Here is a 22,898-nt window from a genome sequence, read left to right as displayed (position 1 = left end):
AAACTAGTTCTGTGGCTCTTAGATCCAAAACATGTTCCATTTCTTACATGTTTACGTGGCTTCCCACTGGAAATGTAATGAAGAAAGAATAGCACAGTCTCCTAAAGAGGTGAACAGAGATTCCTGCCCACCCAGCCTGGCTGGTAGCAAATATAAAAAGTATAATCATATTGAGTTTCAGTTAGAGTTGTTGCAATTTCTGGCTTTATTAGTTGTTCCTTCTTGAAGGCTGTACAGGAGGTGTCCTCTCTAAGATCTCTGGATGGAGTAAGGTTGAAATGAACATCTCCTCATTGATGGCCTTCAATCTCTCCCCTGGTTCTAAATCTAACATAAATTATGCCAGAACCTAACCCTACGGTTTGTTTTACAACAGAAGCAACCAGAACTTCCTTCCAGAAATAAACAGTCTGACTTATTCTCAGTAATTCAAGAATAATTCAAGTGAAGTAAAATGGAATTGGATCAGCATAAGCCTGGTGTGAGATCAGATTCAGACCCAGTTGAACTTGACATGAAACGAAATGCATACAACCAAAGTTTTCCTTTCAAGAGTGTATATTCTCATCTTCATTCATATGAATGTCGGTGCCTGAACTCTAATTAATAATTATAAGACTATATTTACCTGGGTAGTATTCTGTCAGGCAGTTTGTGTGCTGGAATAGACACAGGTAACTTTTGCATTTGCCTTGCATAATCAAAGAGCCCTGGTAAATTATGGGAATAGAGCTGAGAAGCTTTACCTGGAAATTAAAAAAACAGAATAAAGCATAATACACAAAACTTACAACTCTCAGGCATTTACATAAAAAAAGGCAGACAGACTTACCAGATATTGATAATAAGCAATTGTTCATCACATACAACCACGTACATCTTCGGGGAAAGAGCTGATAAAGAAAAAAACAAATTGTACTCAACACTCCATGTTGTGTAGTACAGTAAATTAATTTATAAGTCAGAATCTAGATAGGCAATATAACATAATTAACCTTGTTATGATTTCTGTAGTAGAAATTGTCCTCAAATAAGTTAAACAGTATTTTCACAGATTTTGTAAATTAATGCACAGGATAAAGTCACTGCATATACAACCTTTATATTTTACAAACATATGCACAAAGGTATTGCATAAGCATGCTTGTAGTATACTTTTTAACATATACTTAATTCAGAGTTAAGGTTGACCTAAACTTTTTAAATTTTATATTTAAACTTCAAAATACACACCAGATTTAAGTATCAAATGGGGTAACACTCAGTAAACGCACCTCAAGTAAAATAAAACATTTCTTGTAAGACTATCTGAGAGAACCTTCCACTTTTGTGTGGTTACGCATTGTGCCTCAAAAAATAAGTAAACTGAATTCGAGTGTACGAGAAAGATGACCTAGCCGGAAAAAACAAACAAACGCAAACCCTGCCTGTGATAACTAAATCGGTCTTTGTGATCCTAAGGATCCAAATACACTTACTGGCCTCTAACAGGCCAGCACATTAAGGGCCAGGAAGCCTGGGACTAGTCAACCTCATTTAATTCACCTCATTTGTGCCATAATTAACTACATCTCGGCCTGAGTGGGACTAACATGGGGCAGTGACTGCCTGAATCACCTGGACCTCATAAAAGGGTAGAGAGCTCTCAGGGTATGTCTACACTACAAAGTTAATTTGAACTAACGGACGTTAGTTCGAATTAACTTTGATAGGCGCTACACTAGCGCTCCGCTAGTTCGAACTTAATTCGAACTAGCGGAGGGCTTAGTTCGAACTAGGTAAACCTCATTGTACGAGGACTAAGCCTAGTTCGAACTTACTAGTTCGAATTAAGGGGTGTGTAGCCCCTTAATTCGAACTAGTGGGAGGCTAGCCCTCCCCAGGTTTCCCTGGTGGCCACTCTGGCCAACACCAGGGAAACTCATCTGCCCCCCTCCCGGCCCCGGACCCCTTAAAGGGGCACAGGCTGGCTACGGTGCCCGTGCCAGGTGCAAGCCTGCCAGCACCCAGCTAGCAGACCCTGGCACAGCTCGAGCCAGCCACCCGATGCCCTCCAGCCCTCCCCCTCTTCCCGGGACCAGGCTGGCGGCTCCCGGGAGCTTGCCCGGGACCGCAAGAGGTGGGCACCCGCCTGGGTTAGTGCGGACATCGTGGACCTCGTCCACGACCTCCGCACTAGGCACAGGAAAGTGGCCGTCTAGGGCAGGAGAGCTGCCAGCCTGGCCACCCAGGAGCAGGTGTGCCTGAAAATCAAGGTGGTCCACTGAGATCCCCGACCCTGAGCCCTGAGTTTAGAACGGCCGTACTGGGTCAGACCAAAGGTCCATCTAGCCCAGTAGCCTGTCTGCCGACAGCGGCCAACCCTAGGGACCCTGGAGAGGATGGACCGAAGACAGTGATCAAGCCATTTGTCTCATGCCATCCCTCTCCAGCCTTCCACAAACTTTGGGCAGGGACACCACTCCTACCCCCCTGGCTAATACCACTTCATGGACCCAACCTCCATGAATTGATCTCACTTCTCTTTAAACTCTGTTCTAGCCTTCACAGCCTCCTGCAGCAAGGAGTTCCACAGGTTGACTATTTGCTTTGTGAAGAACAACTTTCTGTTACTAGTTTGAAGCCTGCTACCCATTCCTTTCCTTTGGTGTCCTCTAGTCCTTCTATTATGGGAACGAATGAAGAACTTTTCTTTATGCACCCTCTCCACCCCACTCATGCTTCTATAGACCTCTATCATATCCCCCCTCAGTCTCCTCTTTTCTAAACTGAAAAGTCCCAGTCTCTTTAGCCTCTCTTCATATGGGACCTGTTCCAAACCTCTGATCATTTTAGTTGCCCTCCCCTCTCCCACCCTCTCTCTTCCCCTCTCCCACCTCCTTTTCCCAGTCTCCCCGAGTTTTGTTCAATAAAGAGAGATTCTATTTTTGACCACACGTTTTCTTTATTTTGTACATCAGGAAGGGGGGCTAGGGAAGGGTAAGTGGAAGGAGGTGAGGGAGGAATGGGGTACGAGCCCCCAATGGGGAGGACTGGGCTGGCTCTGCGGGCTTCTGGGGGTGGAAGCTCTCCTGCAGCCCCCCAATTGCCCCCTCTCCCCAGATGGCAGCCTGCGGCAAGTGCAGCCGGTCTGATGGCCTAGTGCTGTGATGTGCCCAGTGTGGGCACTCAGGGCACTCCAAGCCAGGACTGCTTTGCAAGCGGGGCACCCCTGAGAACTGTCTGTCCGGGATGGGGGTCGGGTCCCTTTAGGCACAGCTCTCGGCTAGCCTGAGGCAGCAGCTCCACGCTCTAAGTCCTCATCTGATGCCGCCGGCACTGCTTCCGGCCAGCCTTAACCCCGGTTCAGGGTCCACTTAATGTGGACATGCTAGTTCGAATTAAATTAGTTAATTCGAACTAAGCTAAGTTAGTTCGAATTAGCGCTGTAGTGTAGACATACCCTCAGGAAGATGGAGGGAAGACCTACAGACAGACAGACAGAGAAAGCTAAGCTCCCAAGGTGGGGGGAGGGCAGAGGGTGATGGCAGGAGGAAAAAAGATCTTTGGGAGGAGAAAGGAAAAATGAGGGGAAAGAGTGTAAAGGAAAAGGCTGCTATTGGTGAGCACACACAGAGAACTGCTTAAGAGATCCTGAGACGGCACGACTTTCTGACTAGAAGGCAGAGAACTGTGATTCCGACAATTAGCTGCCTTTTGAGGCTACCAGGCCAACTTAAGAATGTGGCATTTCCTCGTTTTGAGTGCTTTACTTGGTAATTATAACACTCTTCATATACTGTTTGAGAAGGAACATTCTATGTATTTAAAAAAACTAACAAGGAACTTTCATATTAACAACTTATTTGCTGGACAGCAGGATTCATTGAAATGCACTCAAAAAGGCGTTGTCTTGCACAGGGTGCACGTGAACAGAACATAGTATTAACATGCTCTTATGTTCTTCCTCAGATATGCCCATGAACACTCATGAAGGTGCTACAGGACTATTCATTGTTTTCAGAGATATTTTATGTTACACAACAATAACCTTAACTGCTGAAATATTAATGAACTTTATCTTCAAAAATTCAAAACCACCATACCTGTTCCATTGATGTTTCATGAAGCTCATTAAGATTCAGGGTGTAAATACCTTCTTCTGCGCCAAATATCAAGTACTGATCTGTAGAGAGAGAGAGAAATTAACAAATCCGGAGTTAAGGAAAGTAAAAATTCTATGTATGTGGAACTGGTTTAGCAAAGCACTGTTTCAGTGTAAGTAACTGAGGCACTTACATACATCAAATATACTTTGCTTAATTTTCTTTAGATCAGGAATTAGCAGGAAGCAGCAGTAATTTAAATAAAAACAAAAACAAAAAAAAAACCAAGCCGCCCCAAGGGATTCTTCTCATTGTAGTTCATAGTATTGGCCGTAAGAACTACCGTTGGAAGAACCAATATTAACAATATAATTTAGGCCATTTCCTGCTTTAAAAATGAAGTTTAACGCATTAGTATGCACTACTTAACAGTTCTATAAAGGCCTTCTGCAGGTTCTATAACTGTTTTATAAGGTGTTAATGATGGTACTGTCTAGGGAGGTTAGCATGTAGCCATTTACAGTTAACCAATAAGCCTGGGCTCACTGGTTAGTCAATGGTTATATGTACATACACACACCCCCTTGTTGCCTTTGTATCAGATGGAGAGACAGAAGCGTGGATCTCTCTGAGATATCTCTCAGATAGAGGAAGCAGCACAGGATTCGGTGGAGGGGGCAGGCGGGAGCCATTACACGAGGGGAGCCAGCTTTTAAACCAGCTCTCATCATGCACTGGATGGATTATGTTCTGAAAACTTTCAGGAGAGAATTCATGGGATGAAAATACATAATGTACTACCTCTTGTATCTGGATTAATCCATGATGTTGCACAATGAATTTTTAAAGGGCACCCATTGAAAACCTTTGAAAAGCAAGCACCCATCTGTAAAAGTAAAATATAAGGTATTTAGAACAGTGAATGATACTTTCTATCAGCTCATAAATTAGGAAAATGGCTACTTATGTATTGCAAATGGCAGAGTCTTTGTTTTACTGAAGGAATAAAAGAGTTAGGGACCAGGTTATAATGTAGCATATGGGAGCGATTTCATCCCAATAAAACATGCCAGAGAAAGGAAAGCTCTTTTTTTTAATTGAAGATAGCCATCATTTCTTTCCCTCCCATAACTTTCCAAATACACATTCCGCAGCAGGAACAGAAACTGAAAAAAAGCTCAGTGTGAAATATGGGAGTATGATAAGTCACAGTAGTCTCAAGAGTTCTATCGTATTTCCAAAATGCACTGTAACCACCGCACTCCGGGTGTCCCTTTATTTGGGAACACCCGTGGTATGGACCCTGGCGGGGGAGGAGAAAGTGTCTCTGCGTGCTGCCAATCCCCCCATCCCTGTAGTGCAGCAATGGTCTCTACTGGAGGCTTTTCCCCACTGCTCCCACAGCAGTGGGAGCGGTTCCTGGGAGTGGCGGGGAATGCCAAGCGGCATGGGATGCAGAGCCCCAGGTAAGTGCCCCACCTCCATCCCCCTCATCCTCACTGGCCCAGCAAATCTTTAATTGGAAAACTCTGCTTCTCTGGGCTGCTGGACTGAAGAGGTTCGAGTGTATTTGAAATGTCATCAGTTGTTGCATAAACTCCACCCTGGTCTTGCATGCAGGGAGTGGAGGGACGAGCGCACACTGAGGCTGTATGGTTCCAGGCTGCACTGACCAGGTATGCCAAGACTGAAAGGGTGTCAAATTCACAAAGGTACAATCTGCCTGGCCCACTGGCTGAATTGTTGCTATCTTTGCCATATCAGAATGCAATCCTGCAGGTGAAAAGCAGCTGCTACCCTTTGAATCCAGATTAATCCAAAAGCTAAAGCCCCACACTGGCTGAAACCCACCCTTTTAATACTCCAGACTAGATTTCAGCAACATGAGAAAGCGAACTGTGGTGCCCAGGGGGTCGCAGTGAAGGGCCACCAGATGAACAGTGCTGTCAAGAGTGGCGGGTATTGGTGGGGGCTTTGATTTTTTCTTTGGTGCAGCATCTTTCTGGTGTTATTTTCCTCAGGGAGATGATGGAAACAGGTAGCTTCTTGTCCTCAAAGCCCGCTATTGCAATCCTGCCTACAGGAGCGAGGTTGATGCAACTCTTAGACTGAGCTGGCTGAGCTCCCCAAAGTGACATGCAGAAGGGAGATGAAGTAGGAGACAAAGACCCTTCCTTTTGCCTTTCTCGGCCTGGCCTGCTCTCTGAAGCTTGCAGGGCACCAACTGCTGCCAATGCCTCAGAAGAGGAAGTAAAGCAGAGGGGGCACTCTCCCAAAAAAATCAAATGCAATCTCAGGAGGTGGCTGAGAATTACAGATGTTTATTGTTGAACCAAGCTCAGAGTCAAGAATTTGACGTAAAAGTTTGAAGTTTTCCTTAGAAAAAACTTAGGAAAGCCTGGGAGATATGCTACTGCAAAACCTGATAAAATGAGACAAAAGAAGTGGCAGATAGGTCTGGTGCTGACCCCCAGCTACAAACAGTCTGAAGTGCCCGTTGTGATGGGTTTGTGACAATACAACAAATAGAAACATCTCCCTGCCAACGCATAATTCCTGTCAGAGCCAAACAGCTACCACTTCCAAGCACCAAGACTATTCTAAATGAGAGTAGCTTTACAGCAGCACGAATTTAGTAATTTAACTTACTGCCTATGAATCTACCTTAGCGAGATAGGGTCAATAGCTCTTAAAGGTTGAGAGCTCTGAAGCAACTCTGGCTGTTTGAGAAAGGGATTACATTGCCTAGAAACACTATGTGAAAGATGTGGATGTTTTGGAGATCAAGAACTTGTGTTAACCAGTGCTGCTTTGAAATGAATAAGTACCAGGAATAAAACTACCTGCATCAATAAGGTTTTGATAGCAGTTTGATCATCTCACCGCAGAAGGGTGATCACTTTTGGTCTCAACATATTATTGAGACAGACCCCTTAAATTTCCCACAATTTATAAGGCCCATTAAATCCAACGTTTTAGACTATTATGCAGAAAGTAGGACAAAACCATGCCTAAAGGGATGAAAACGTGAAACAGTATTTGACAGATTTGCTACTTCACACTGCAGCTGGCTCTCAGAATTGCCACTAGAAACTACCACATTATTTGGTCTCTCCATTGCTTGAATTCTTTAAATCAGAATTGGGTACTGTTCTAAAAAACTAACTGTAGTCAGACCATGACTACAAGTCTTAATGGCTGAAAATGAAACTCTGATAATATGCAGGGAAGTTGGACCGGAAACTCACAACTCTTCTCACACCTTAAGAGTCAATGAATCCCACCCTCAAAAGTTTTGCATCATGGCTCTGAAATGGTATAGGTTTTAATTCTTGTGATTTATGAGACATCAGCTGCTAGAATCATATGGGGGAAACACTGCTGTTCAAATGGTTGGCTGAGGAAGCCAAATCCTTTCAGATCTAGAAAAATTGGTTGTTCTTGAAGCAGAAAGAAAAGTTCTCTTTTTGTGCACGTGCAGATGCATAACCCATGCTCACCGCCTGCCTTTTTATTCCAAGAACTTATCTTAAAGCTCAATCTCTATCAAATGCAAATCTTAAGAAGCAGATATTAATGATACTCATTTTCAAATATTTTACTTTAAAAAACTATTGACACCGTTGTTTATTTGAAAATTAACAGATCTACAACTCCATTGAATATTCAAATCTGATTTTTTTTAGATTTCATCTTTTAATTTCTATACTGTATTCAACATTAGTTGGGATAGTCGAGGATTATATACTTACATGTACTTTAGGTGTGGGTGGAAGGCCATTACTAATAGGTTTCTAGAAAAAAACAGTGTAAACTAGATTAATAGCTACACACATTTTACTAAACACAAAATTAGTGTACAGATTAAACATTAAAACATCTTTGCTGCACAGTTAGACATAGTGCATACTTTAGTAGTTGTGAGTGCAACTACATGAGATGAAATTGGCAAGCCAATATTGATTCATATATCTGTATTAAAGACACCAGTGGCAAACTCCATGCAAATTTTTAAACACAATAAATACAGACATGCAGTACATTTTCCAGTTTAACACAGCACTTATTTAATGAAATGTGCTAAATAATTATAGGAATACCCAGTTTGCATAGAATTTATGTGAAGTGAACTTTTTAACCTTCATTATCTGTTCATGCTGCCAACTTTCCCATTTCCTACAGAGGAATTACTGTTCTTATGAAATTTATCTATTATTATTCCTTTAACTTCTACATAATTACATCATAAAATTTTCAGGTTAGAGATGTATCATCATCCAATATTATAGATCTTACAGGAGCATTAATTAGCTATTCAACATTCCAAACAGTTGCTTAATGTAAACCCTGCTTGATTAAATTATGTTGCAGCATTACATGCATTGTTTATTCTATATCAAAAGCATTTCATAAGCATCAAGAATAGTTATTTCTTTTAGTTCAGAGATACTTCAACAAACAATTGTCTCCTTTTTAAAACTGTGAACTGCCTCAAGTACAGAACTTGAGAAGGACACAGTCAACTTTATGTCTAGATGAATTCAAAAGACATGTAACAAATTGTTTCAGGAGTTATACTTCCCTAAGTTTCCCCACCAATACTTATGGTTTTAAAGTCACATTTTTGATTCTTTAAAATATGCTCTCCCCTCCCACTGTTCTGGTAACTCCTCTCCTTTAGCCCCCCAGCCCCGAAAAACCCTGACTAATGGCAAAATTTTCCAGAAGCAGCCCGACTGTAGTGCACAAACTGAGAGACCTGAGAGACCTTGAACCTAACTTTCAGAGGTGCTGACCACTCAGACCTTCCATCTTCGGAAAGCTTTCAAAATGGAATTAGGTCAAAGTATACCAAAATATACCAAGCCCCACACAAATTTAAATTTGTATTGTTTAAACATTTTTTTAAACTTGTATTTGTTTCTAACCTCACCCTAGGTTTTTATCTTCACTACAGTTACCTCAATTTATAATTCGAGCCCTATTTATACACAAATTCCCCTAACTCAGGACTGGTAGTGCTTTTCACTGGAGCTAGCAGGCCCACCTGAGGGTACAGAATAAAGCTGGAGTTGGCACAACTCATCAGCTGATAACGGAATTACTTTGCAGCATGGACAGAGATTAGTTCTACATGAATCCTGTTAGTTTTCAATTTCCTTCTTGCAATTCCTCCCCAGTGCCCAGAAAGGACAGGCAGGGTCTTCCACAATTTGCATGGAAATAGCTGTTTATCTTACTGCTGAGCAAAGGACTCTGGGATACGTCCCCAGAGCAAGCAATTGCAATGCCAGTGTGGACACATCTACTGTGTTATTTTGCACTGTGGCCACTCTTTCCTGAGAGGAGAGGCTACCTTTAGAGGAATAAATTGGATATTGATAGCCCCAGCAAACTTTTCTATGAAGACAAATCCTTTAAAAGTTAGGAGTAAAAATATGTCAGCAACAACCAAAATCTCAAGAGCTCCAGTTGACCACTCCATCCTGATTCCACACTAACTCCTGCATATCTCCAAATATTCTCCTCGCCTGTTACATCCTTTCTGTAGCTCTTTCAGTGCCTTCTTTAAAAACGCCATCCCCATATGGCCAAGTCAGCCTCCCCACTCTAAAATACCTTCTCTGGTGGATCTTCAGAGCCTGGGGCTGCTACTGCTCTTGTGCTGAATAACTGCTGACACCAAAGTGTCATGTATTATCTGTTTAGCCTCAGCAGACAGACACTTGGATTTTAATCTTTTTCCTCAGAAGACCCATTTTATTTACTGTAGAACGGGCTTGATTATACCTTGGTATGGACAATTCTCTCCACTGTCAAGCAGCAGCAGCACTTAAACTGCAATCCAAAGCTAACTAGGCCTGGGGAGAAAAATGCAATGACTATATATGACCTTAATTGAGCAATGTGTTCTTCAATAACCCCCCAAACTGCAGAGGATTTATGCAGCTATTTCCTATAAACTTGAATACAGTTTATATATAGCCCTAGATGTTGAGTAACTAATGGAAATTACTCAAAGCTGACCCTGGCACATTGATAGGAAGAGAGAATTAAGGATTTGTATGTATTCAGAACTCTGTATCTCTTATGCTGCAATGAAATCTGCTTCCAGCAGGCAGTTTTTCAGGAAGTACAACAGAACCTTGCTAATCCACATCATTTTATAATCCAGACTAAAAGTTTCCCACATCCCCACCAAGATTTTACACCAGCGTTGCAGTGAAATGTTAAATTCCTAAAATTATTATTTTTACACATTACTAAGTATTATATAATTAAAGCCCAAATTGCAATTATCAACATAAATTAAACTAATTATTGCATTATATTTTCCTTAGTTTTCCAAGTTTTTTGTTTCCCATACTTACTAGTCAGTAGAATTCATTAATCTACATGATCTCTCATCATTAATATGAATTAATGAGGTTCTACTGTACTGTATAGACAGGACACATCAATAAAGTTTCACACAGACACACAAATCCTGAATGTACAATATTTATTACTTGTAATAAATGACAGCTCCTAGTAGCATTTAAAAATAAAATTGATATTAATGTTGACTGTTTAAATTTAGATAAAAACTGCAGCATAAACAGGTTAGCCAAAATGTTTTAGAACTTGTAAGACAAAAATCCATTCAGCAGTTATCAAAAACCAATCAATAATCATAGAATCACAGACATTTAGGACTGCAAGGGAACTTGATAGGTGATCTAGTAGGGATGTTAAGGACTAGTCGTCTATCTGATGAGCAAATGCTTATCAGACAGTCGACAGCTCACTCCTCCCTCCCCTTGCTGCCTGTATCAAATAGAGGCAAGCAAACGGGGAGAGAAGAAGGGTGGTAGTTAAAAGTGGCAGCGCCGCACAGAGCCTGGAGGGTCAGCTGCTCCATGTGGTACTGCCGCTTCAAATGCCGCGCGGAGCCCGGCGTCAGGCTCCTCATGGCATTTCAAAGTGACAGAGCCACGTGGAGCGCTCCGCCTAGGCTGACCCCGGGCTCCACGCAGAGTTCAAGCTTTGAAATGTACAAGAGCCCCTTCTGAGGGCTCTTGTACATTTCAAAGATGGAACGCGGAAGTGCCTATCGACTAGTCGAGTAGTCAGTGGAAATTCCATCAACTACTCGACTAGCAAATTAATCGCTACTTAACATCCCTACGATCTAGTCTAGTCTCCTACACTGAAGCAGAACTACATATTACCTAGACCATCCCAGACAGGTATTTGTCTAACCTGTTCTTAAAGTCTCTAATGACAGAGAGCCCAAAGCCTCCCAAGGTAATTTGTTTCAGCGCTTATCTGCACAGACAGAAAGTTTTTTCTAATGTCTAATCTAAATCCCTCTTGCTGCAATTAAAATCCATTGCTTCTTATCCTGTCCTTAGTCGTGAAGGAGAACAAAAGCCTTACTAAAGTCAAGATGCATCACATTTATTGCTTCTCTTCTCTCCACCAGGCTTGTTACCCTGTCAAGGGAGGCTATTAGGTTGGTTTGATATTGTGATGGATAGGATGAGTGCTGTCCTTTTCTAAACATCCCAGAATTCAGTAACTAAAGGGTTAAACCCAGGTTGTTAGAAATGTTGGCAAGGAGCCAGGAGAATCACTGGGACGAAAGTGTTGAGATTTGAATTGAAAGGGAATCTGCCTGCTGCTTCTCTTTAGGAGAGTTTTAAACCAAGAGCTGGGGAAAAACAATGAATAGAACCACAGACACACCCCATGCCCAGAAAAGGAATACTCAGGCCTAGAAATAGACTAGACCTTGAAGATATGGATATGTAAGTGATAGGGAATGTTTATTTAGACACAATCAGGTTATTTTCTTTGTTTTGTTGTTCAGTTAAACTCCTCTGTGTTGAGTCCATGTGCCTCTCCCTGCCATACACTGCAACTAAGTTGAATCCCAGGGAAGCAATTCTCTGTGTTTTAATCTGTTCTTTTCTCAGTTGCTTTGTAACACCTAACAGCCAAGAATGCTTTGCCAGGTATATCTTTATTTTGTTAATAAAATCACCTTTTTTTAAGGCTATGATCTGATTCTGGTGTCCTGGAAGGTAACAGGAGGTCGGTGTATGCATGCCTAAGACTGAGAGGTCAGCTTTACAGGCTATTTTTGTTTTTCAAGCTCTCTTGTGGTAAAAGAGCTTGGGCTACCCCTCTGAAAACTGTTCCCAAGTAATTTCTTCCTGGGTGGAAGAAGAGCAGATTTTTTTTCACTTGGGTGGTGGCAGCTACCGCCCAAGGTCAGGGGATCTGTGACCTTGGGGAGTTTTTAAATAGAAGCCTACAAAGGCAAAGTATTTTTAAGGTCGCTTGCAGGCCCCTCACCTTTTCCACTTGAAGTGCCACAGATATGATTGAAAGATATGATTAATTCTTGAAAAATTCAAATTAATTTGTGACTTATTTATTACCTTATTTTCTTTTAAAATAGAATGGTTGATTATTTACACCATTACCTTCCCAGGTACTGAAGTTAAGATTACTGGACTAGAATTCCCTGGGTTGTTCTTATTCCCCTTTTTATACATAAGTATATATTAGCCCTTTTCCAGTTCTCTGGAATCTCTTCTATCCTCCATGGAGTTCTCAAATATAACTGCTATTGGCTTAGGGATCTCCTCAGTCAGTTCCGTGAGTATTCTAGGATGTATTTCATCAGGCCCTGCTGACTTCAAGACACCTAGCTTGTCTTAACCTGTTCTTTTCCTATTTTAGCTTCGGATCCCACCCCATTTACACTGATGTTCGCTATGTTAGTTGTCTAGTCATTGCTTACTTTTTTGGCAAAAACTGAAACAAAAACAGTATTTAATACTTCTGCTATTGCTGCATTTTCTTTGATTATCTTTCCCTTCCCATTGTGTAATGGGCCTATCCTGTCCTAGGTCTTCAATAAAACCACCACATGCAGCTCAGTCTAAGGAGTTTGTTAAAAAAATAAGTAGAAAAATAGATTTAAAATCGTTACTTACCAGTATTTCCTTCTTTTCTTTCCTTGAAAAATTAGTGTCTCTATTTTCATTTGGCTGTTGATGTGGAGATCCCTCTCTGTCACCATTTACATACGAAGGACTCACTCCATTACCTTCACAAGAAACACTTAAATTACCAACAAAATAAATCTCTACATTCAATAAAATGTAATCATCCACAGACATGAATTTCAAGAGTCAAACTCTCTTTGGGCATTAATTCCACTGTCTTGAATGGCATTCCACCAGCAAAAAAATTGGCTCATTACTATTGTAATCATTTCAATCCTTTCAAGGCCCTTAAAGATCAGTAACATTTCTAATGGGTTTCCGTCTGAGATAGTATGAAATAGTCATCTCAAATCTCTTTGTATATATATAGCACACGTGGATAGAGGATAGTCACAGATTTAGATTTTCACTTTTCCCCAGAGAACAGATTTTCCCATTTGCAAACATGAATGCCATTCCAGTCCAGACCACATCGTTTGCTTTGAAGCAGCAACAGGAATTGCAAAAGTTGATTGTCTGAAAAGAGAAGCTTTATCACATGCATAACTTCATTTAAACGTCTACATTTGGGAAATTGGTCATTTTTTCTTTTCTTTTAACCAACAAAATAATTATATAGCCCCAGAACTTTCCTCCCCAACCCCAACTCTCTCCCTAAACTTCTGACTTAATACAATCTACTTTTTAAGCTAAAGGAGTGCAAAATTCACTTCAACCTTACCCATGGAACGACTATGGTGCCTCCTTAATATACATCTCTATCTATAATTTTATCTATACATTCTACATCAAAATTATTATCACACTTAGGTCGCTAACAAAAAAAGTTATGTGAATGCGAGATCTACATTTTACTGAAAGGCATTTTAACCACATTTTGTAATTTAATACTATGTCTTTCTTACGCGTATAAACACAAAACTGTATATTGCCTAACCAATTATATCCATACCAACCCTATATTAATCATCAAAACATGTGAACATATAACCACTACTCATGGTCAGAGTAAAGGCTGAATATCGGTTGTTTAACCTGACGATAGCCAAAAAACACATTTCTGTGGACAGAGGAAGTTGTAGTTAGAAATAAGTGAAGTGTAGATGAATGTTGAATAACACCTGCTTATTCCCTTGGATTTTTTGTTTGTGTTGGAAAATGCAGTATAAGAACCTTAACTCAATGTTAATCATTTTTATGCAGCTTAAATGCATTTCTAACTGCTTAATCTTTAAATGCATTACATAACGGTATGTATATAATAACGTGACAGCAAGGGCACGGTGGAAACAGTAAGATGCCCTACAATCCAAGAATGAGGCTGATCCTGCATGTGTTTAATACTGGGAAAACTAACAAAGCATTTGTGGAACAGGCCGTAAGCTCCATATCAAACACCAAAGAAATCCTTACAAACAAATAGGCAGGAAGCACAAAGGACTGGTATATAACTCATGAAGCCCATTCATTTGTTTAATTGTGAACCTCTGATGCCAAGTTCTACTCTCAAGTATGTCCACACAATTCCAATTGACTTCAAGGGAGTTTGCGCACTAGGGCTGAATGTGACACTTAAGTCTATGAAAACCTACAATGCTGCCAGTTATTACGGTTTCACCATAGTTCACCTGGAGAATGTTGCCTAAGAATTCGATCCTGTCCATACTGCCATCAAGAGGGATTCTGCCAATGACTACACTGGGAGGTGTTTTTGGACCAGATAAGTTGTAGTGTACACTCTGACTGCAACTGGTTTCCCTGTACTATTTTTGCTACTTGCCCACAAAACCACACATTACCACAGGACGGGTCATGTGTCTAAGGATGTAGAAGTAAGTGGAATTATACACTGCTTGGGGTCAATTGTGTTACCTATAGGATTAGGCTTCGGAGGAGGCAACCGAGGAGGGGGTGGTCTAGGTGGAACTTGTGATGCTGATTTTGCTGGACTGTCGGACACGGGACATCTCTTGATTGTTCCTTGATTATCATCTTCAGAAGAATGACCTTCCTGTGGTATGCAGATGGACTTAGGCTGAAAAAAAAGTACAAGCAAAGTAATCTATCTAGGCACTTACACTACACTCATCACGGTGTACTGATGAAGAAAACGCTATGCTCCATTAGGCAAAAAAACGTTTACTGCAGAAAAATGCACAGCGATAAAAAAAAGTTTCTTGTATAGGTTGAACCTCTTGTAACCAGAACACACTGATCCAGCAACATCCATGGTCCAATAGGACGTTCCGGTCCATGAATGTTCCTGGACCAAAAAGTCCCAGCAGCCAGGAGTCCGGCAGCAGGAGGATCAGTAGCTGGGAACCCTGCTGAGGCAGAGAGACCTGCCAGGCCGGTGGGAGTGGAGCCAGCAGCCCTGCTTGGCTGGTAGTAGCAGGGCTGGCAGCCGTGCCAGGACAGCAGCACAAGTGCGGTAGTGCTGGCATGACCAGGAACTTTGCTGGGGTGGTGGCAGCAGGGCAGCAGCCCCACTAGGCAGGGGGGAGGGGCGGGGTTGACTTCCTCCTAGCAAACTACCTTCTTTGGGACCAATAGGGTCTCAAGGGTGCCGAACCAGAGAGGTCTAACCTGTATTAACATAAAACTCAAATTATTAGGTAGCGCACTGAAATCAGGATTGGCCTGCTGAAAGATCATTACTTATGTCAGGCTTTGCTTTCTAGGTAGCCAGGTCTAGTGGTTGAAGTAGTGGTCAAATCCAGATATAGAGTCAAGGCTGGGCCAAGAGCAGCAACAATAATACCAGGGGTCACACGACGGGGCAGGGTCAGAACTGGGGTTAAAGTCTGTGGACAAGCCAAATCAGGGTCAGAGTCAGAAACAGGAAGCAGGCTGATGCTCAGAGTCAGGCTGGAGTCAGTCTCAGGGTCATGAGGGAGGTGCAAGGCTGGAGCAGTCACAGTAGGGCATGGACAAGGCTGAAGTGGGTTGGAGCAAGGCTCAGGCAAGGCTGGGGCAGGAACAGGCACCTATTAGAGGATGAAGTTTTGATGCTAGAACGTAGAATTCCTTTGTGCCCGTCTGCATAGCTAAAAGCAAGCATAGTTAACACACCAATTGGGGAAAACGGACACACAGAATAAGATTTAGGGGTTGCGGTTTTTTGCATCTTTTAATTTACTTGGAATGTATAATGAAATTGCAAATCAACAGTAAATAAAAAAAATGAATGGAGATTGCCTATCTCCTAGAACTGGAAGGGACCTTGAAAGGTCATTGAGTCCAGTCCCCTGCCTTCACAGCAGGACCAAGTACCATCCCTGACAAACATTTGCCCCAAATCACCTCCGCAAGGATTGAACTCACAACCCTAGGTTTAGCAGGCCAATGCTCAAACCACGGAGCTATCCCTCCCTTCCTCTCTCCCTAACAGTGTTCGTGTAAGTGACAGATTTTGAGATCTGCTCTGCTCATACAACTGTTCAAGAATTCCATCACTGCATCTGACGTTAGCAGTCTGACTCTTGCTGAGATGGCCTCTTTGGTGAAAATTCCTTCCTCCTCAGCCCCAAATCCTTGAAATACCTGCTCTAATTCCTCCCTCAATATTCATGGTACAAACACCATTTCTGCATTGCTGAATACCACAAATCTACATTATACACATTTTCCCAAATTAGAGAAGTGCACAAATATTTGAAAGATCAAATCTCACCTTCATTAATTCGGAAAAAAAAAAGTTTTGAGTACAGTTTTCAGAAGTGCCTAGATCTTAAGTCAATGGCACTCCTAAGTCACTTTGGCACTTATGATTTTTTTTTAATCTTTTTAGCATAGTTCTCCCCTAATGGGATACAATAGAAAAGCCTGCTTACCTTTGGCGGCAACGGAGGTGGCACTTTAGGTTTTATTGTCGCACTGCAGAGGAAGTAAGTACAGATCAGTTAGACGTTATCCACATACAGATCTCCAACACTGCCTCACAATGCTTTATTCTTGATAAGGTCACTTTGGATTTATTTTTAACACACCATACAAACAACTGAAACTAAATGAGCTTTCTGATCAGTATCAGTGGTCTTTCTAAATACTTGCACTATGTTTAAAATAAGTGTTGTATCTGAGGCACAGGAAGGAGCAATCAGGAGAAACGTAAGTGCCCTTTGGAGACCTCTTAGAAGTCAAGAGTGACACAGGTTGAACCTCCCCGGTCTGGCACCCTTGGGACCCAGGGAGGTCAGTGCTTTCCTTGTGGCTGCCCTGTGACCGGGCTCTGGCATGGGCTCTCAACCCTGCTGTCCCAGGGTCTCCTGGAGTTCCCGGCAGGGACACTTCGCAGCTGCCAGTCCTGCTGCCACAGAGTGTTCCCTGGGTTCCCAGCTGCTGGCGGCTCTGCTGCGCCAGGGGTTCCCCAGCTGAGCCACCTGGCCACTCAACCCCACTGCTAGGGCCGCTCCACTGCCACTGGGGATTCCAGCACCTGCCTCTTCCAGTCCCACTTCATCTGGGGGGGGTTCACTGACAGAGGATGCCTGGTCACCCTGGTCCCACTGCCACCGGGGGTTTCCTGGGGTTCCTGGCTGGGATTATTCCCCGGCTGGGGCTGGGACTCCCCAGTCACTGGCCCAGCTGACGCTGGGGGTTCCCTGTCCGGGGCGGGAGCTCCCACCCTATGCCTGGCCCACCAATGCCAAGGGTTCCTCAGGTGGAGATGGGGTTCCCAAGCCACCTTGTTCTGCTAACGCCAGGGATTCCCTGGCCAGGGTGGGGAGGACTCCCCAGATGCCACCTGTCCCAGCCAGGGCTCCCTAGCCCCTGTGTTGATCCTGCCTCGGGGGCTCTTTGGTCCAGCAACATTCAGGGCCCTGTTGGACCACAGGCTGTTGAGGCAATGAAGGACTTGTGCAGAGGGAGAGTCTTAGCAGGGAGACACAGAGGACACAGGGTGAATCCAGCAGGTGTTAAAAAAAGAGGAAGTTTAATAGTTAAATGGAGAATAAAGGACACTAGTGGATTGTACTACAAGGTATTTATTGAGTTTCTGATCGTGTGGAATGATGATGATTATACAGGATTATGATGGGATGGTGAGGTGTGAGGAAAACAACTACACATGTGGGAACTCCACACAGGGGTACTCTGGCCGAGGACAGTACACACTAAAATGGCTGTTCATGTAATGCTGGCCTGTCGGGAAGACTTCCCACATTGCTGGCCCTGAGGCCACTGACTGGCTGAAGCATGTGATGCCTACTTAAACCCTTTTATTCCTTTTTTTAAAAGTTTGTACATCCTGGAGAATTGGTCTCAAATCAACAAGATAAAATTCAGTCAAGTGCAAAGTACTTCACTTAGGAAGGAAAAAAAGCACATCCACAACTAGTAAATGGGGAACAACTGGCTAGGTGGTAGTCCCGCTAAAAGGGATCAGGGGGTTATAGTGGATTGCAAATTGAACACAAATCAGCAATGTCATGGAGCTGTGAAGAGTAATATCCTGGGGTATGTTAACAGGACTGTCATATTTAAGATAGGGGAGGTAATTATCCTGCTATATTAAGCACTGATGCTATCAGGAAAACTTTCCAACTACAAGACTAGTCAAGTTTTACAATAGGCTTCCATGGGAGGGTATAGAATCCCCTTCACTGAAGGTTTTTAAGAACAGGTTAAACAAACACCTGTCAGGTTTACTTGGTCCTGCCTTAGCCCAAGAGGCTGGATGTGATGACTTTTCGAGGTTCCATCCAGCTCTACATTTTTACCATTCTATCATTCTATGACCTGTTTAACATATTTTATGTTTTGTATTTTGAACTTTTTCCCAATCTTTACAGCACTACCTGTCCATTTGCTAATAATTATGATGAAGACAGCAAATAAGTGTTTTTGGATTTCACATGGACCTGATCACTGGCTTCTTTGTATCAACTATATGCAAAGCAGCAAATGTGCTCCTAGCATAGTATTAACCTACTATTCGGTAATGCACTGAGTAAAATCTTCATGTTTTTCCTTTCCCTGCAGAATTCTGCATGGACCTGACTTCTCACGAAGCAAATATTCAACAGTCTGGTCTTGAAGAATAATGTATCAGCATAAAATGAAAAAGCTATTTTAAGGTATTTTTTCAGCACTGTGTTGGTAAAGTATTTGCTACGTTTTTGGTCTTGCATTCTTGCTTTGTTGTACAGCCTGTTCTGTTAAAAACAATATTTTTATTTTGGAAATATAAAATATTGAATGGGAACAGTTTTGAGAATGCAGCCCTGATATTATCTTGAATTTTTGCAAAGAGTTTTAACTGCTTTTGAATTATTCTGCTCCAAAAATAAGTGTTAGGAAAATATCCAAGAACATTTTCGGAACACTCTTATTTTCCCTGTTTGGTTTGCTTAGGGCTTTCCAGAGAAGTTCTATCCCTGTATAATGTCAAATTGGTTTTGGTTTGGAGAAGGGGAAGTAGAAGATATGTTCAGAATCCAAATCATACTAGGAACCTTGTTTCATCTTTCACAACTCTCTCGTTTACTCCTCACACAAATCCTTCGTATTGTATATATAAGTAGAAATCTTGAAAATGTTTCTTTATATCCTTCTCTGCATCTCAGGCAAACATCACCAGAGCCTGATGAAATGCATCCTAGAATACTCACAGAGCTGATAGAGGAGGTATCTAAGCCTCTAGCTATCATCTTTGGAAAATCATGGGAGACAGAAGAGATTCCAGAAGACTGGAAAAAGGCAAATCTAGTGACCATTTATAAAAAGGGAAATAAGAACAACCCAGGAAACTACAGACCAGTTAGTTTAATGTCTGTGACAGGGAAGATAATGGAGCAAGTAATTAAGGAAATCCTCTGTAAACACTTGGAAGGTGGCAAGGTGATAGGGAACAGCCAGCATGGATTTGTAAAGAACAAATCATGTCACACCAATCTGATAGCTTTCTTTGATAGGATTAACAAGTCTTGTAGATAAGGGAGAAGCGGTGGATGTGGTATACCTAGACTTTAGTAAGGCGTTTGATACAGTCTCACATGATATTCTTATCAATAAACTAGGCAAATACCCCTTAGATGGGGCTACTGTAAGGTGGATGCACAACTGGCTGGATAATCATACTCAGAGAGCAGTTATTAATGGTTCACAATCCTGCTGGAAAGGTATAACTAGTGGGGTTTCGCAGGGGTCTGTTCTGCGACTGGCTCTGTTCAATATCTTCATCAACAATTTAGATATTGGCACGGAAAGTACGCTTATTAAGTTTGCAGAGGTTACCAAGCTGGGAGGGGTTGCGACTGCTCTGGAGGATAGGGTCATAATTCAAAATGATCTGGACAAACTGGAGAAATGGTCTGAGGTAAACAGGATGAGGTTTAATAAAGAGAAATGCAAAGTGCTCCACTTAGGAAGGAACAATCAATTTCACACATACAGAATGGGAAGCGACTGTATAGGAAGGAGTAGAGCAGAAAGGGATCTAGGCGTTATAGTGGACCACAAGCAGAATAGGAGTCAGCAGTGTGATGCTGTTGCAAAAAAAAGCAAGCATGATTCTGGGACGCATTAACAGGTGTGCTGTGAGCAAGGCACGAAGTCATTCTTCCGCTCTACTCTGCGCTGGTTAAGCGTCAATTGGACTATTGTGTCCAGTTCTGGGCACTGCATTTCAAGAAAGATGTGGAGAAATTGGAGAGGGTCCAGAGAAGAGCGACAAGAATGATTAAAGGTCTTGAGAATATGACCTATGAGGGAAGGCTGAAAGAATTGGGTTTGTTTAGTTTAGAAAAGAAAAGATTGAGGGGGGACATGATAGCAGTTTTCAGGTATCAAAAAAGGTGTCATAAGGATGACAGAGAAAACTTGTTCATCTTGGCCTCTGAGGATAGAATAAAAAGCAATGGGCTTAAACTGCAGCAAGGGAGGTTTAGGTTGGACAGTAAAAAAAAGTTCCTAAATGTCAGGGTGGTCAAACACTGGAATAAATTGCCTAGGGAGGTTGTGGAATCTCCATCTCTGGAGATATTTAAGAGTAGGTTAGATAAATGTCTATCAGTGATGGTCTAGTCAGTATTTGTGGGAATCCAACACAACTTCACCAAATGCAATCAGGATGGAACTGGTGGTACGGAGTGCTCTGGGGACACCTACATTGCATTGCAGAGATGGACGGAGCCATCCCACTTGAACAATCAGCGTTACAATTTTGCACACAGTTCCCAGACCATATATAAGGGCCAGGATTCAAGAGTAAATTCTATCACAATCTTCGCTTTGAAGATAACAAGTGTGTGTGTGGGGGGAAAGGCCGGGGGGGGAGGGGGTGTAAAAAAATTAAAAATGATCATGTTTGAAAGACCAAGAAAATCCTTGGGTTCATGATTTTTTCTAAATATATCACTCATCTCAAATAGTGAATATGCCTCCATTTTAAAATGGTAACTTATAATAACTAATTGCACGTGTAATGCGTTATCAGCTGTCTCTGAAATCATGTACCACAAACACAATTATCAGTATGTCACCACTTCTGTCCCCACATCACCTGTGAAAACCTTACTCCTCCCAAATGCTATATCATGTCATATGTCAAGCATCCTCCTCACAGCCGCCTCCCATGCCGCAATAGCAGTAAATCAGTAAAGTACATCATTTGTAGAAACCTTGTCCCTCTTCGCTAATGGCTGCCCTTCTCATTTAATACCAAGTGGCAAGCTCATAATTTTTAAAAACTTTGATAAAATACATTGCCTATAGCATTAGAACAGCTCATGTGAGCAGATTCAATTTTAAAAAAAGATAGCTTCTCTAAAAGAATGTTAATAAAAAGATTTGCAGTTCACAGGTTTCCAATATGAAGCAACAGCTCTTGGAAGATTATCCATTAGTAGGAAAGAAAAAGTGAATCCTGTCTCAGAAAGTCTTCTTTCCTATCTCATGCAAATACTTTATTTGTTTTTAAGAAGCTGGTGTTTCATACATACCAGTTTCACATTTTAACATAACTTCTATGCAGGTCTCCTCTGCCTCTACCATAATCAAATTTAGATTAAGGATGATCATTTTATTTCTTCAACTGAAATTGAATATGAATTAGAACTTTCCAGTATCACATTTTTTTATGTACATGATAATACACCAGGCTTTACATTGCAACAGATTACTTCAACGGCCCAGTGTAACTACTAAAAAGATGGTGAACGAGATAAACAGCAAGGTGGCAACATTTGCAGACAAAAAAAAAATTATTCAAGATAGTTAAGTCCAAAGCAGACTGAAGAGTTACAAAGGGGTCTGCATGACTGCATGACAAAATGGCAGCGGAAATTCAATGCTGATAAATACAAAATGATTAGCAGTGGAAACCATCACCCTTACTATATATACAAAATGATGGGTTCTGAATTACAGGCAGTCCCCGGGTTACGTACAAGATAGGGACTGTAGGTTTGTTCTTAAGTTGAATCTGTATGTAAGTCGGAACTGGCGTCCAGATTCAGCCGCTGCTGAAACTGACCGCCAGTTCTGACTTACATACAGATTCAACTTAAGAACCCCAAGCTTCCCCAAGTCAGCTGCTGCTGAAACTGATCAGCGGCTGATTCCAGGAAGCCCGGGGCAGAGCAACTCTGCCTCGGGCTTCCTGTAGTCAGCGCTGGTCAGTTTCAGCAGCAGCTGACTTGGGGACGCCTGGGGCAGAGCAGCGGGGGTGCTGCTGGGTTGCTCCAGTAGCACCGCTCCTCGGCGCTACTGGACCAACCCAGCAGCACCCCAGCTGCTCTGCCCCAGGCGTCCTGATTCAGCCACTGCTGAAACTGACCAGCAGCGGCTGAATCGGGACCTGGGGCAGAGC

At 42.2% G+C, this 22,898-nt stretch overlaps 1 protein-coding gene across 4 annotated transcripts in view; it reads right to left on the bottom strand.

Annotated features, from left to right (window-relative positions):
* The window catches only part of MAP4K3 (mitogen-activated protein kinase kinase kinase kinase 3), a 140,021-nt gene that overhangs the window by 34,722 nt on the left and 82,401 nt on the right, over positions 1-22,898 (bottom strand). For all 4 annotated transcript variants that reach the window (XR_012903069.1, XM_075925807.1, XM_075925808.1 and 1 more), the window contains 8 exons: positions 16,918-16,960; positions 14,957-15,119; positions 13,073-13,185; positions 7,838-7,879; positions 4,887-4,971; positions 4,086-4,165; positions 833-893; positions 629-746 (listed from right to left, as the gene is read on the bottom strand). Coding sequence is in view for 3 of the 4 variants with exons in the window: in XM_075925807.1 (XP_075781922.1) it covers positions 629-746; positions 833-893; positions 4,086-4,165; positions 4,887-4,971; positions 7,838-7,879; positions 13,073-13,185; positions 14,957-15,119; positions 16,918-16,960 (705 nt within the window). In the remaining variant the exon portion in view is untranslated. The remainder of the gene's footprint in view (positions 1-628; positions 747-832; positions 894-4,085; positions 4,166-4,886; positions 4,972-7,837; positions 7,880-13,072; positions 13,186-14,956; positions 15,120-16,917; positions 16,961-22,898) is intronic.

The sequence above is a fragment of the Pelodiscus sinensis genome, chromosome 3 (assembly GCF_049634645.1).
Source record: "Pelodiscus sinensis isolate JC-2024 chromosome 3, ASM4963464v1, whole genome shotgun sequence".
NCBI classification, from domain to species: domain Eukaryota; kingdom Metazoa; phylum Chordata; order Testudines; family Trionychidae; genus Pelodiscus; species Pelodiscus sinensis.
This window is presented reverse-complemented; position numbering and strand designations above follow the sequence as displayed.